Source organism: Ruditapes philippinarum, unplaced genomic scaffold (genome assembly GCF_026571515.1).
Source record: "Ruditapes philippinarum isolate M1 unplaced genomic scaffold, ASM2657151v2 ctg2407_1_1_1_1, whole genome shotgun sequence".
Taxonomy (NCBI): Eukaryota; Metazoa; Mollusca; class Bivalvia; order Venerida; family Veneridae; genus Ruditapes; species Ruditapes philippinarum.
The window spans coordinates 8,634-25,086 of record NW_026859341.1 but is presented as its reverse complement, the minus strand read 5'-3'; the positions used below and the strand labels follow the sequence as shown (position 1 = coordinate 25,086).

The 16,453-nt window shown below is 31.0% G+C and overlaps 1 protein-coding gene across 2 annotated transcripts; it reads right to left on the bottom strand.

The window, feature by feature from the left end:
* Positions 1-1,653: 1,653 nt before the first annotated feature.
* On the bottom strand, positions 1,654-15,866 carry LOC132756132 (titin-like). Of its 2 annotated transcripts, none has more exons than XM_060747130.1 (6): positions 15,760-15,866; positions 12,491-12,539; positions 10,295-10,450; positions 7,109-8,836; positions 3,692-3,766; positions 1,654-3,315 (listed from the first exon to the last, which is right to left on the bottom strand). In XM_060747130.1, the coding sequence occupies exons 1-6, from the start codon at positions 15,760-15,762 to the stop codon at positions 1,940-1,942; spliced, it is 3,387 nt and encodes a 1,128-aa protein (XP_060603113.1). In that variant the 5' UTR covers positions 15,763-15,866; the 3' UTR covers positions 1,654-1,939. The 2 variants fall into 2 exon arrangements, with proteins under 2 accessions (XP_060603113.1, XP_060603114.1); XM_060747131.1 differs by lacking the exon at positions 15,760-15,866 and adding an exon at positions 13,053-13,122.
* Positions 15,867-16,453: the final 587 nt, after the last annotated feature.

The following is a 16,453-nucleotide window of genomic DNA, read 5'->3' as shown; positions in this document are numbered from 1 at the left end:
GTTTAAAGTTTATATCAACCTTCTCACTGACACTAGATATTTACAGTCATGTACTCCTTTAAATGAATGCTTAAATTGCACAATTACTTATCTGCTATCAATATGAATGAGTCATTGTGCATTCCCAAATTAGCAAAAACCTTTGTGCTGTACAAACAAAATGTATGCTCAATGTAGTTCAATAATTTCACAATATGACAACCTAACATGTTTAAAGAAATGTTGTCTAGCAGGTGATTCTAATGAAAGAAAATAATGATATTATATAAGCTCACAAACTGTTGTTGGGAAACTGTAATCTACATGAGGGAGTGCTCCCCTCTCACACCAGAATGTTGTTAGGGACAATGGTATTACAACCTAATACATTTATCTGTCACTATCAACCTAGGATATGTTAGTGGGTGGGGTGAACATACCAAATGTATCCAAATCCAGGTCTTACATTTCACAATCTTTGTGTCAACATCCATGTTTGTATATCAATTTATAAAATCTGGTAGTGTATTAAAATGCTACATAGATGTATGAATGATTATACATTTGGTTTGGTTTTAATATTTCATACATTTTAGGATGAACTACTATAATTGATGTTCAAGAATCATACAAAATGTTTGCTCTAGTAATCGGACAAGAGTCCCATATTTCATATACACACAATGTAAATCTATGCACGCAAAGCACTTGAGGGCTAATTTCACAGTTCAATGTAAGGGATAATTTCACAGTTCAATGTGAGGGATAATTCCACAGATGTTAACAGATGGTTACTATTGCCATATATATCATACACTTGAAGTACATGTAGCATCTCTAGGGTCACGGAAAAAATTGAAATAAACTGTTTGTCTGGCCAACAGAACACTTGTGGTTCCTTTTTTCTTGTATTGGCATAGCCAGTTGTTCTTTTAAGTTATAACACAAGTGAATAGTAAAAAAGAACTATTAGCCACAATTCTCAAAGTTAAACTAGATTTAACCATGTCCATTCTTTGGTCAATATGAAAGTGAGGGCACCACAGGGAACCAAGTAAGTCCATAAAACAAAAGAAAAATGTCTAAAGTTCAATTATATATGGTGAATTTATTCATATAGTTTTCTCTCTTGTGTTTGTATTTGATGCATTTTCAGTGAACTGGAAGCTTTAAGTTTGTGCCTTTAGTTCTGTTTCTCTACAATATTTTAGACTCTAGGTCAACATTTTTTTTATTTGAATATGAAAGAAACTCTGCAGTGTTTTGATAATAAATTGTATTTTATTGGTATAGTACATGTACAACAAAGCTGGCATGATAAATACAATATAGTCTAACCTGTCACATTGCATGTAATTTACATTTTATCTTTACATATCAATATCATACATAAAATACTGAGGTATATTATTATATACTTGTATACATGTCTGTTAAACTTGTTATCAAAATGCATAATATGTAATAACATGGTAGATGATTTTATAACAAATGAGAAGATGGGTTTGTGCAGCATTAAAATGTTAACTGATTTTACTGTCAATGAAGCAAAATCATACAAGTATGAATTATTTATATTATGTAAATTATTTTACATGTTTGTTCATCATGAAGTTCTTGATAAATATTCTGAATATATACACTCATTGTTTTGACTGGTATAATCTTTTTAAAAAAAAATTTCTTTATATGTCAAAGGATCTTACACTGGTAAAAATCAATCTAACACTTTAATTATAAATAATACAGTACTATATCTTATACAGACTGCCTATTAGGGACAGGCTTATGATATAATTTTGAAATTGTTCCCAAACATGCTTTGTCTGTAGTAGCTTTATTGTGTATTTTGTTGGATTGATTCTTTCTCAAAACTATATATAAACTTAAAATAGTAGAATCTTTCTAAAATAACTTTACAAATGTGATAAGTATGTAATAAACAATCTATTTATAGGTATCAGAAGTAGGCAGGTGAAACATTTTCTTTATCATCTTCCTTGTTCATAGATACAACAACATGTTCAATGTCTAAATCTTTGTCTGTCACCTGAATACCAATACTAACACAAGGAATATTGTTTGCTGTAAAACCAAAGTCCTTCTCTTTGTCCAGAGGCATGTAAATATCTGGTACCTGCACACCTACATCTTTTAAAACTATTACACTCCCTTCTTTATTTGTCTTTATAACTGTCTGTTGAATGTCAGTGTCAGCATCTCTTGTTGCTGGACTACTATCTGGTAATATCATTAAACTTCCTTCTACTTTTTTGACAGATTGTTTTACCATCTCCTCAATATCTGGTTTACCAGTTTCACTTTCTTGTTTTACAAAGTCAGTTTTGTCAATAACAAGTTCTTCAACAACAACCTCTTCGACATTATCACTGACATCTACCTTTTTCTCTTGTATGGTTATATCAGCACTTTCAATAACAACAGCACTTTCAGTAATTCCAATTTCTTTTACACTGTCTTCCAAATCCACAGGTTTTATTTTAATCTCATTTTTCTCATCAACTTGCTCTTTTGAAGTTTCATTAGCACCAATATTGTCTACAATTTCCTGTATTTCAACATAAGCATCATTTTCATCTTCGTTTCCACAGTCTGTTTTGGTTTCTATCTTACCTGCTAGTTTTGCTGTAAATTCTTCATCAGAATAAATCATGTTTGAAAAAGCTGTGCCACGAGATTTCAAATCTGTTTCTTCCTCTTTTAAAGTTTCTTTATCAGTATTTTCAAACTTTAATTTTTCATTTGTTTCTGTAACATCTGATTGGCTATCAGTTTCATTTATTTCAGCATTTAAAACTTTGGCAGTATCAAGTTTCAGCATTTGCTCAGGGACACAAGATTGGAATGTTTGCTTGGTTTCATCAATATTTTCATGAACTTCCTTTACCTTTGTCTTAACTACCTGTGCATATTCAACATCATCTGCTACAATGTCATTATTTTCATTGCTCTTTGGAGCATTATGAACTGTTTGTAATTTTGTACTTACAATGTTTACATATTCACCTTCCACATGTTCTTGGCTTGAAGACTCTTTCAATTTTGATTCTATATTTTCAGATAACTCTGCGTGTGTTACATGTATTTTGTCTTCAACTGAATCAGATTTTTCTAGTTTTGAAGTATCAGTTTTCTGATTTACAGCAGTGTCTATGGTGGGAAGTTCAAGTGATTTTTGTTTTGCAATTTTTTCAGTTTTATTTACAACAGCAGACTTGATTTTGTCAATAATTGTGGTGTCTTCTTTCATTTTGCTACCTTTCTTTTCATCACCTTTCCCACCAGCAGGATTTGTTGAAACTTCTGCCTCTTCATCTACAAAGTGGCATTAATGATTAATTATAATTTTATTGTATTAAATCTTATTATAGTATAATACATAAAGAGGTTTTCTTATTGACTTACACTGAACAATATTTGAAATTATGATTTATTATTTTATTTCTTAAGGAGTTGCATATACATCAGTAGTAACAGATAAATGATAAAAATCACAGATTTTTTTTTATTGGTTTGCCATTATAACTCTTGTTAGAAAACTTTGGATAAAAACTTAGGACTTTGAATAACTTGCTTCACATTGTAGTGTTGTATCGGATTTGATTTTTTTACAATATCTATTTTTGTTTGAGAATGGTCTGAGATGATGTAATTATATATTATCAAAGCTGTATAAGATATAATATCAAACCTTGTGATAGGTCTGACAGGGACACACCCTCAAAAACATCAGTCTGAGTAAAGTTAAGGTCCTCTTCTACTATACCTGAAATTACAAAAAGTATTTTAATTTCATTTAGCCCTAATTTCATTTAGCCCCTATATTATAACTATAATTCTGTCTACCTTATAAAACAACAAGCATGCTATTATTCAAATTATTCATTGCCTTAATAACCATCATCTAAACAACCTTATTTGGCTTCACTCATTTTGTAGATTATAGAGCAGAACAGAAATACAAATTGCTGAGCAATTTTTATAATAGCATTAAAAATGTTAACAAATAATTATCACAGATATTACAAAGACAAAAAGGAAACATGTAAAAACAGCAAAATCATAGTGAGATGTTCAGGGTTTTTTTTTAATGATGTTACATTAATGATTTTACATCGGGTTGTTGCTGTGCTATATTGAATTACAGGATAAAATTATTTTTAATTCCATATGATTGAAAATATGCTGGTTATGTTATTAAAGACTTTAATTCAGGTATTTTTTTATACATCAAAATATGATTTTGAAAAAAGAGAAATATATACTTGCATAATACATAAACTTCAAAACTGATGCTTTATTATTCTAATTTGGCATGTTTTGGTTGTTTTTTTTTTACAAAAACAACTTTAAAAAACAAAAACAAAACAAAAACAGCAATCCATTAAAAAATATGAATGAGCGTCAGTAAATATCTTAAAGCAGACTGTAATCTAAAATAGAAATTATCCAGACAGTCATTTAAGTTTTCTCTCCAAACATAATTTACATATTTTAAGGGGAAAACAGATCCATTTTTATTACAGTAATTTACAAATCGTATCTTATTTGACATTCTATAATCTCCAGGGAGATTATGTGATGTAACACTGCCTGTAATGTGCATGATAGTATGTAATTGTTTTGTTTATATACGTTTATCTTGGTACAAAAAACACTGCATGTTTTATGACAAAATTTGAGAAGAATAAAGATCATTGAAACTAGCTATCAGGAAGTCTTACACATAAGGTTCATACATTCAAACATTTTAAGTTTCTATTACAAGGCATTTACATTGCTTTGATTGAACATTTTAATTTTTTGATTGTTCAACAGCTACAAACATATATTGCTATCCTTATTAATAAAGCATATTTCGTTATAAAAAAATATTTTTGCTGAATTACTGAAGAAAAAAAGGAAGATTCTTCCATCATCTGCCTCTAATATCTATAGGGATATTTGGGAATGAAAATTTAGTGTTGGTCAATTTAGCTTCCAGTATTGTTAGAGTTATATTTAAAGGCACATTGAGCTCAGGAATGACTACAATTTTTCCCTTCAAGAAAAATGCAAAAACATGTTAATATTATAATAATTGATTTAGAGAATGTTAGGTGCTAATCACATGAAAAAATCAGCCCTGAATTTAAAATAATTTGTGATAAAAGTAGCAAAATGTAAACAAAATTGTATTTGGACTTCCTAGTCAAAATATATTGACGTTCCAAAGCTTGATTCTGAGATATTTTAGAGGCAAGATATTGCCCAGACACGAAAATAGCACAATATCTTGTCGCGCAGTACAATTAGTTGGACTATTGGACTTCCATACAAAATACTATATTGCTATAACATAAGTAATGGCTAAAATGTAAATGAAACAAAATATGGTTTATCTATTATGACTTGTAGCACCATTTTGGAAACATTTAGGTAACACTTAAAAATGAAAAATAGCACTTTTGGTATTTAATGTGTTTTAAATTCATTTGTACAAATAAACTGAACACTTCTATTGTTATTTATAATTATATATCATGCCAGTTAAGTAAACAACTTTAAATCTAGAAAATTACATAGCCTTGAAGTGCACTAGTTGAATTTCATTTACATAGGATTACTGTCTCACAAAGTTATAAAAAAAACTCATTCCACATTAAATTATCTACAAAAATGTAATATAAGAGAAAACAACTATATATACACTGCAAAACCAGGTCAAAGTAAATATTTTCAACAAAATAAGACTAATTTTGAATGATTTGAAGGAACATTTATGTTATTATTGTCAGTCAATTTACCTTTAAATTATGATATTTATGAGGCATTTTAAATGAAAAGGCCGACAGTTTTTATAAGTTTAACCTATTACAGTAATTGCTTTCATTTTAACCTTAGCCTTTCATTTAATTGCTCAATTACATTTTCTACTTTAATTGACATTTTCTCATCTTTATATACATATATTGAATTCTTTCAGCTCAAAATATTTCACTATATCAATCATAAAATCATCCTCATAATGTGTGAATCAGTTAAATATTATTTACATACTTGTGTTAATAAACTCATTTATTTCTTCAAATGACATGTTACACCTGTGAATATATTTCACATAAATTATACATGTACCTATGGTAGAGAAATGATATATTGTGGTTTTTATATAATTTTTCATATAAGCATTCATATATCATTAAAATTAGCTTAAATAAAGTAAAACTTGTCCTGTAAAATCATGCTTTAAAATTTGATAAAACTCTCCTCTCAAGATATAATCAAATTTATCCATTAATCTAATTGTATCCAAAGTTACAGATATATTTCAATTATAATGAATCAGTTGACTGCATATAGCACAGGTGTTATTGGTTGAAAGTGCATTTTTAGCGCTGCTCTTTCAAGTACAGTACACATTTCACTTTGATCAAATTTGTATTATTAAAATAAGTACTCTGGTACTTTACAGAATATCTAATTCCTTTATTAAATTATATTCTACTTAATAATATTTGTAACAGTTTTGCATTTTACATTTTTATAGCAGTTTACCCTTTTTAAACTATTCAAAATCTATGAATAAAATGCTATAAATGTTTGAACTGAATTAATTCTAATTAATTCATCTTGGCTATTTAACATCATTAGCATGCTTGTATGATGAGCAAGGAAATGGTAATATATTTACTAAATGCCAGCGTTGACATTGAACCTTGAAGAAGGTTGATGGATTAATCCATACCTCATTAACTGACTTTATGACATGCACATTAACTTGCCATACATCTTAAAATTATATGACAGCCATGAGATGTTATTCTCATACAAACATAGATATTAGACCCTACAAGATGATATTATATTATTGTACTAGATTTTATGTTTTAATTATCAGAAACAAAAAATACTACAAATAGATCATACTGTACTTTATTCTTTTTTTGATTCAGACAAACAAAATTCCACTGCTAGATCTATTTTATACAAGTCGTGCCACAAATTGTCCATTTCTATTTTACTTTTTGAGTATATTTTATTTATTATGATCACATTATAGATGCTTACTATAACATGCCATAACCTAAATGGTGCAAAAGATAATTGCTAAGGAAAAGAAACTTACTTCTTCTATTTCTTGGTGCCAGTGATTCTCCTTGACCAATCTCTATCATAGAGATACTCCTCTGATCTAATGAGCTACTGTTCTTCTTTGGTGACCTTTTCTTCTCTTTCTTTGCTTTAATTTTCTTCAGTTTGGTTTTCTTCTTGTCATCAGAGTGCTTCCTCATCACTACCTCATGCCCGTCTTCTGGTATTCCAGCTTTGTGGAGATTTGGAGTGGAAGATGAAACATCATCACTTCCTTTACGAAAAGAAAATTTTCCAAATTTCCACCTGGATTTCTTAGGTTCTACTGTATTGGAGGCATTTGGGTCCATGGAAACAACACTGTGAGATTCCATATCATCTGATGGTTTCTTTTTTCCTCCTAACTGAAAAGACCAACTCTTTTTCTTCAGTTTGGATTTGTCTGGTGCCAACATGTCTGATCTTCTAATTATAGATCCAGAGCTTGTGCCTGAATCATTGGATACTGTGGACTGTTGTTCATCATCTAATACATGTTTTTCTTCTGATTTATTTACCATAGCACTGGTGCTCACTGGAGATAATGTTTCTGACACAATAGCTTCACTTGGCCCATCCAAACCATCAACATCCACTGCTCGTTCATTGATATAAACAAAGTCTTCATCAGTCTTGTCACCATTTATATAGACTTCTTCAGTTTGTTTACTTTTAGTGTCTACTTTAATGTTAGCTACAGTTTCAACCTCCTTTTCCTGTGTTACTATGTTCTCACTATCATCCGCTTTAGATTGTGGGGTTGTAATGTCATTTGTTTTAATTAAATCCTTTATTTTTTTCTTTGTCTTCTGAACAACGGCATATTCCACACTTCCATTGTTTGCATTATCAGAACATTTGTCAACTACGATTCCGCTATCAAGAGAATTTAATCTTCTTATTTCATGGTTCCTTTTATTAGACTGTTCAGTATTCCCTTGATCAGACTCGTCAGACTTCACTGGCTGTGCATTACTTTCTTGAGAAATTTCTTCAACAATTTCATCTCTCACTGGTGTTTTAATATCCGCAGAGACGTTTGCATCAGCTCGTGGTTTTCTTTTGCTAAATTTAAACATTTTGGCAATGAAACTATCTTTAGAACGTTTTGATTCAAAAGTTTGGTTTTCTTCTTTTTCCAAAGTATTCTCGTTTTGAAAATGTTCTTTTACAGATTCGATAACTTCACGTTGGAAGATATTTTCTGTGGACTTTGATTTTTTATTTTGTTTTTTACTGATCTTTTCTTTATTTCGTTTCTCAAAAATATCTTCATTAGACCCAGTCAGTATACCACATTTTAGCGCGTAACTGGTGTCCACTTCACTTCTTTTCACTGTTTCAGCTATTTCACTTTTCACCTTAGCTCTTTTCACTTCAGATTGTTCTACTTCATTTTTGTCTACGTCAATATTGCTGTATGTATTTTCACTGGAAGGACCAGGTAAAACTTGATTAAGATGGAGAACAGACGCTGACTTTGCTTGATCTACTATGTGCACTTCTTGCAATGCTTCTTCTGTGCGGATTTCGTCTATATCAGTGACCTGTTCCCCTTTGCTTGTTCGGCTTATTGATCTCTGGACCGCCCTGTCAGCTGCTTCACTTATCAGCGCTTTACATTCCTCGATTAAAGAGTATTCACTGTCACCGGAAGCATCTTGTTTCTTTTCTTTTTCAGAATTGTGGTCTGCTTTTAACTCAGTCACACTTTCAACTTCTCCTACAAAGATTAACAATTTGAAATTGAAAGCTATTTAAGAACTTAAATGCTTGTTTGGTAAAGTAGGTTGCACAGTGTAATTTCCATATATATTTTATCAATCTTGCTCGCGTGTAATAGGCGTTTTAATGTAATTGAGTTTTTTTTTTTCTTTTTAATTTTCATTCATCAAATGGTATGGTCGGATAATATTTTCCTTAAACTGTCATATTTTATCCTGTATCACTAATTTAACATCACAAACTTCCTTTATGTGTAAACTATGTATAAAACGATTTATCATAATTCGTTCTTAATTGTACGAATTGTTTACTTAGATATAACGAAATCTAATAATGTAATTCATACTCTGTCTTTATTAATATTCTTGGCTAACCATGGGCATAAGAAATAGATTAGTTGGGTGTCTTTCTCTAACAAACGATGCATCATACATTACTTACTGTCGTACATAAATAACTCAAAACTATCAGAATGAATTATGCAAGATGTATAAAGTCTATATAAGTGACATATTAAACGTATTAGTATTATACCAATTAACACTTTAACGTCGAAATTGTTTACATACTCTTATAGCTCCAGGAAACCTAAATTTTATGCTTACATTCAGCCTTTTATTTTGTTTGAGATGTTACGATTATTTCACAATTCACTTCAGATTTCGTGATTTTATATCAATTAAAGTTTGTTAATGGCGTTTTATCATTATAGGAAATTAATGAAAAATTCACGCGAAGTTAAATTTCAATCGAAATTGTTTGATTTTTTTTACATAAAAACAACAACAAAAACACAGCAACAGAGTAAAATCTATTTGCCCGTCTTTCTTTCCATTTCAGTGAATTTTCAAAATTATGTAAAATAAGAATGCATAAGAATGTATCGTTATATAGAAAACTTATAAATCCTTTAAAAAGAAGAAAACTTAATTTATATCTTTTAACTAAATCGCAAACACGGCATTAATATCCATTCATGTGTACAAAATACAGTTTTGAATATCTTAAAATTTGTAAATAGATAGAAATATGATATGTATGTTTAACTGATAACAAGTTTATTATTACAGAATATAAAGTGGAAGTTGATGTATTTGTTCGCTCACTGATTCTTACAGGCTTGTTCAGCTTATACGATACGACGGCAAATATAACAAATGTGTTAATGACAACAATTTGCTATAGTAAACTGGGCACCTGTTTAATTAATGTAAAATGAGCGGTATCACGACAAAACCAACATAATGGGTTTGCGACCAGCATGGATCCAGACCAGCCTGCGCATCCGCGCAGTCTGATCAGGATCCATGCTGTTCGCTTACCAAGTAGAGTAACTGATAGCGAACAGCATGGATCCTGATCAGACTGCGCGAATGCGCAGACTGGTCTGGATCCATGCTGGTCGCAAACGCACTATGTTGGTTTTGTCGTGACGCGGCTCAAATAATGTACTTACGTTTATTAAGAGTTTCTTGTTGATGTATATCGTCAGTCACAACTGGTTCCCTTAGGTCTGGCACGGCATAATCTGACTCGACCAGCACCCTGTGAAACTGGCCAACCTTACCACCGCCCCCAACACTTTGTTTTACCCCCGTGCTATGGGACACCTCTGTAAACAGATATACTAATTATATCCCGTGAAACGCCACTTATATATGTATATACATGGAAAATAAATCCTCAATGTAAAGATTTGATCATAAACGTTAATATCGATCATAAAGTTGATATTAAGACAATTTTTTACACTAGAGACATGTTAGATTCTACATTCCAATATTGTCAACAATCTTATCTCTCTTTAATAAATTTTATCCATCTAAAAATATATCACTAATCCCAGCTTGCCCGCACACCTAAACTGATAATACTCTAGTTTCACTTTAAAATGACAAGGTTTATAAACGTATTTCTTTATTTTTCTGTATGCCAGCTGGCATCAGCAGCACCTTATGCTCTCAAGCTTGCCAGCTGTAGAAAACTTTGTTAATGTGACACTTTATCCCTACCATTTAAAACTATATAGCCAGCTCAATTCAAATCCTCTTTTCAATTATAAATCAATAATTTAAACGCAGATTGTTACAAACATAAAATGTGCAATGAAAACGTGAAAATTTGCCTTCAAAGAAAAAAAAATTCACTTTTAGTTCCGCAACGTATAATCCCGCATAGTTCTGTCCTCTGGGTGAATAAATATTTTAACTATACTAAACAATTTGTCACGCACATTGGAGGTACGACATACTGACGCAAAATTTGTTTTACGTGTCGTGAATTAATTTTGCAATAAAAGCGTCCACCTCGCGAAATAATTCTGCAATTAAATTTGAGGAAGTGATACATGAGTAAATAACGCCGAGTCACACTCATTTTCGATCAAATACTGTGACCCAGTTCCAGGGCTCGTGCTGAACAAATAATTTTAAAATTCCACTCTATTGAATGTTTCACTCGCATTTGAACGTTTATTAAAATATATCAGAACACTGGCTATTAATGGCAAATATATTACAGTGCAATCTATGACAGTCGCCGAATTCGTCCTTCATGTTTAATCAAATTTAAGATATGTACTACGAAATAACCTGGGTTTAATTTCATTCGATTATTTAAAACATATAGTAAATAAAACTATATTGTCAAAGTTTGATTTGAAGGTCGTAAATCTATATAATCATCACTATATATAGCGCAATTCTACTTTTATTTTTTTTAGTTGGCTCAGGAATATAATTCAGGTGAGGATTTACTGTTGTACAACAGAACCGCCTCATATACCGTATGCAGTCAGAACGCGTTAACTTGATTGTCAGAACGCACGTTGTACCATATACAGTCAGAACACATTTTGAACTGTATGCAGTCAAAAAGCGTGTTGTACCGTAAACAATCAAAACGCGTGTTGTACTGTATGCAGTCAAAACGCGTGTTGTACCGTATACAGACAGAATGCGTGCTGTACTCTATGCAGTCAAAATGCGTGTTGTACCGTATACAGACAGAATGCGTGCTGTACTCTATGCAGTCAAAATGCGTGTTGTACCGTATACAGACAGAACGCACGTTGTACCGTATGCAGTCAGAACGCGCGTATCATGATTACTGTATTTTCATAAATAACGTTTAGTTTGAGCCCGTCAATATTACATTAATTTTGTTTAGTGTAAGTTGTACAGGTTATATGCTCTTTGATCTCGCCGGTGATTTATGTTGTCTGACCGGTATAGATCAAATAACGTCGCATTCTCCTCACGATCTAACACAGCGTGATAACGAAATGTTCGTGCATACTATAAACCATTCCAATAATGCAAAGCATACAACTTTAGCACTATAAACATTCTGAAATAAAACTTACTAGCATATGTACTTGATATATAAACTAATAGTTGACACGAGACAATGAAAGAAAAAGTTATTTCAGCAAGAGATGATAGCTGAATTTGTGTGGTCTAATAATCAATGATGATGTAAATTATCTTAAATTTGCTTGACGCGGCAATTTAACGTGAAGTTCCTTCTCGTTCACGTTGTCCTGCGGGTTATACAACGTTATAAATATTAAATAGACTATAGTTATTTTTTTAGTATCTTATTAATTAAATAAAGTGAATTAGAAGTCTAATGTTGGTTAAATCTTACATACCGTTACCCATGGCCAATACTGGGTCCCTATTGTTATTGTCTGTTATATCCTGTATATAAGATAAAAATATTAAACATTAAATACAAATATGAAATGAAAACATGCAAAGGCTCACAAGAGATCCCCAATATGTATTTCTGGCACTTAATTAGCTATTGTATTATTGTATGAACTAAAATCCGGAAAAAAAAGATATTCATATTAACAGAAGTAACATAATAACCATTTTGTTAATTATACTTATTCGTCCGTCCGTTTGTTTGTCCTTTACAAACAACGAAAACGTAGATACATAGATGTAATTGAGAGTATTACCTTATCAGAAGGAAATGGTAGAATATGATATAAATATTCAAACAATATTTATGTTAAAAAAACTATTCCTTTCTCTCTATAAATCAAAGTAACTGATTTTAATAGTACTTCACTAAGAAAATGTGTAAAGTCAATAAACTTTTGTATTTGTAATAAAAGGTCAAATTGAAAGAAAATGTTAATTATTTTTAAATTTATTTCTTATACATGTAATATTTGATCTACATTTTAAGTTAAGTTACAATACCTTTTAAAAGTGTAAATAATTAAATTCCTTTCAACACTAAAACCATAGAGATGATGTTCGAAGTCTATCCTAATCTATTACCAATAAGTGTAAACAATTTTCATATACAAAAAAAAATCAATTGATTATTTGATTGGTTAAAAGTGACATTTGACCTCGGTGAAACTCCGCCGATTTACTGGGGGTTGGGTCACGGCGTGACCCACGGCACTGAAACTGTCAAGATATATTACAAATCATCATAACTTGTCACTTAGTAATACACGGACATTGGTAGAGTGTTACTAATAACCTGTCAATATACGTAGGAATGTTGTAATTCACATGCGTTAATAAATGCACGACAACATTAAACATAGCAGGCATATTGTTACCCGTGCTATATTAAGTCGCATCGCACCATTTACCCGTGCTATATTTCCTAATTAAATATAGCCAATGCACTTTCAGCATTTTCCCCTGTGATTTCCGAAAAGAAACCAATATTGGATCCAATCTAATCAATTTAGCCTCGTTTTTATTTCCAGAGTCCAAAATTCCATATCAAATCCATATCACATCTCATACAGTCTCGTTTTCATTTTCCAGAGTCCAAATGGTTTCATTTTTGAGAGTCCAAAATCCATATCAAATCTTTATTGTTATTGAAGAACAAAATTCTGTCAAAATGACAGAAAATGGTGTTGGGAAATAAAGAGGCCATTAAACATAGTTGAGAACAAAACTGATTCTATTGGACTTTACAGCAACATCTATATCAACACTCCTAAGGCAGCTGTTCCTTTCATTTTTTTTTTCTTCCACCCCATATAGGGGTTGTTTTTTGGACAGTTGATGTACCAGTCCAAGTAGAATATAGCTATTGTACCAGCATATTCTCATAATATCGTACAATTTACCCGTGCAATATTTAGTGGTACGTATTATTTCCCCGTACTATATTTAGTGACATTGTATGATTTATCCGTGCTTTTACTAGTCGCATTGTATGATTTACCTGTGCTATATATTAGTCGTGTCGTATAATATTCCCGCGCTATATTAGCTGTATCGTTTCATTTATATGTGCTATATTCGGTCGTATCGTATCATTAACACATATTACATGTATATTAAGTCATATCGTAGCAAGGACTGATTATATCCCGCAACAGTACTTTGTAATTAAAGTTAATATTTAAATTGGTATTTTTCTTTAATACTAGATCTAGTTTTTAACTGCAAATGGCATTGCTTCAAGTTAGACATGTTTGAGATTTTAACTTTTTTTCTCAGTTTTAAAATTTCTAAAAGGGGAGATTTTAAATTGGTGAAAAAATTCTGCGGGGAACGGGAGAAAAACGTGTGCATTTTTATTTCATTTTTGGGTTTTTAAATATGCGGTGAAACTTTTTTATTGGCTTTTGCAAACAAATTGTTTTGGGAATATATTTGATTTTTGGTCCTTTCCAAAACCCAACCAGGGGAAATTTTTCTATTAAATTTACGGGGAATTTTGTTTTTCCCTTTTAACACCACGCCCTGCATAATCAAAATATCCCAACACAGCAGTTAACCCTCCTTAATAAAAGTAATAAAAAGCCAGAATTACATCTGATGATCGAAAATTAAAAGTCTTTCCCTGTTTCCCTGAAAAATTTTCTTTTTTTTGAAAAACCCCCCAAAAATTCCACGTCTAAAAAATTTAAAAAATAGTGTTTTAAGGGGGCCAAACCAATATTTACATTTTGAAAATTGAAAAAAGACTATGTTGGTTAAAACTGGGAATTATAAGATTGTCTGGTGTAAAAATGTCGGTTATTAGAAAGAACCTTACAAAAAGTAAACTAAGGCGACGATCTACGAAAACCATCAATTTATTTAGCAGTATTCTTGTTTTAAAAAATAACAAACAAACTTTTAACTGAACTTTGCATGAAACAATGTCTCTTAATGATTTGATGTCGAGATCAAAATTAGATTTTATATCAATTATAATTATAAAGTCTTTAGCATTTTGAATATCATCAGGAAATCATGAAATTATTATGTACATGTATGGCACGTAAAGTTTATTTCCGATTGTGCCACCAAGGTAGGCATGAAATGACGATAGCTGGGATGATTGGTGTGGGGGGAAAATAGGGGAGAAAATGGCGTGTCTTAATCTATGACGTGATATAAGTTAAGGAAGAAAGGTTGATATCCAATTATTTTCTACATCACTGAATGTGTATTAACTTCATTGCTATGTGCATGCCAGATTTCAAAGAAACACTTTACTTTTTTTCACATTTTATAATCTTGTATATCACGATATCTAATGTTTAAACCACAACAAATTGCGCCCTTGTGGTTTAATCCAGACAAATTTATCGTAGGAGATATGCTCCAAAAGAACCAACAAATAAAATTACTGAAAATTCTGCAATAATGTATGAAGTACGCATATTGAGAATTTAAACATGTATTATTGTAGTATTTATTAAATAATAAATTCCATTTCAAAGTTCAAACATGCATGAATTTGTTGAAGTGTTACTGTATACAAATATGAAATACCATGAACAAAGTGCACAGTACGTGTTTATATATTTTACGATCAGAAAATGATACATTGTCATAACAAGACTGTATAATGACATTTAAACAAATTAGACGAGAGAAATGTAGAATATACAGAATTACTACAATACATTCATAAATAAATATAATAATTCATACATACCATTTCTTTATTTGCATCTGTTATAATCCGTTGTAGAAGTAAATGATGATAATGTTACGTTGTTAGACTGCGAGCTATATTGACCAAATGTGTCTCGAGGTGAAAAAAGCAATAAATTCATGCCAATCTTTCTGCTCAATATCATCTTACTCAACTGAAAAATGTAATTACAACCTCAACTAGCTTCAAAATTCTTAATCAAATTTATCGAACAGGCAAGCTCAATTTGTTACAATCATACCGGAACCGTGAACACCGAACCTTCCAATACACGTCTATAATTTCCATATAATATTTGCAGGTTTCTTTCATTTTACAGTTTACGTTTTCTACTTTTGTAAGTTTCTTGCTCTTACTAACGATGTTTCCAAAGGAGGACACAACTTTTTTGCAGAAAGGTACCGATACTTGAAATGAAAAAAAAAATCTTTACGAAAGAATCCGGGTGGCATTTTATAAACAAGACCGCATTTCAGTGAAATGCAATACCGCTGCATTGCATAGAACCTGACTGATATCTCAATTCATTGAACATGTAAAATAATTTATACAATCTAAACAATCAATTTCAAAACTGAGTAATCTCAGAAAAGAGTGTTTAAAATGTATTTTTTAATTTTTTAAATATATAAGGAGGTAGGGCCAATTTTGACCCCATGGCCAGCCATGATTTGAACAACTTTGTTACAGGTCC

Excerpts from the sequence above, each read along its gene's own strand:
- LOC132756132 (XM_060747130.1), bottom strand. Across the intron at positions 3,767-7,108 it reads GGCACCAAGAAATAGAAGAA|GTATAGTAGAAGAGGACCTT; the intron begins GTAAGTTTCTTT and ends TTGTAATTTCAG. Across the intron at positions 3,316-3,691 it reads CCTGTCAGACCTATCACAAG|ATGAAGAGGCAGAAGTTTCA; the intron begins GTTTGATATTAT and ends GCCACTTTGTAG.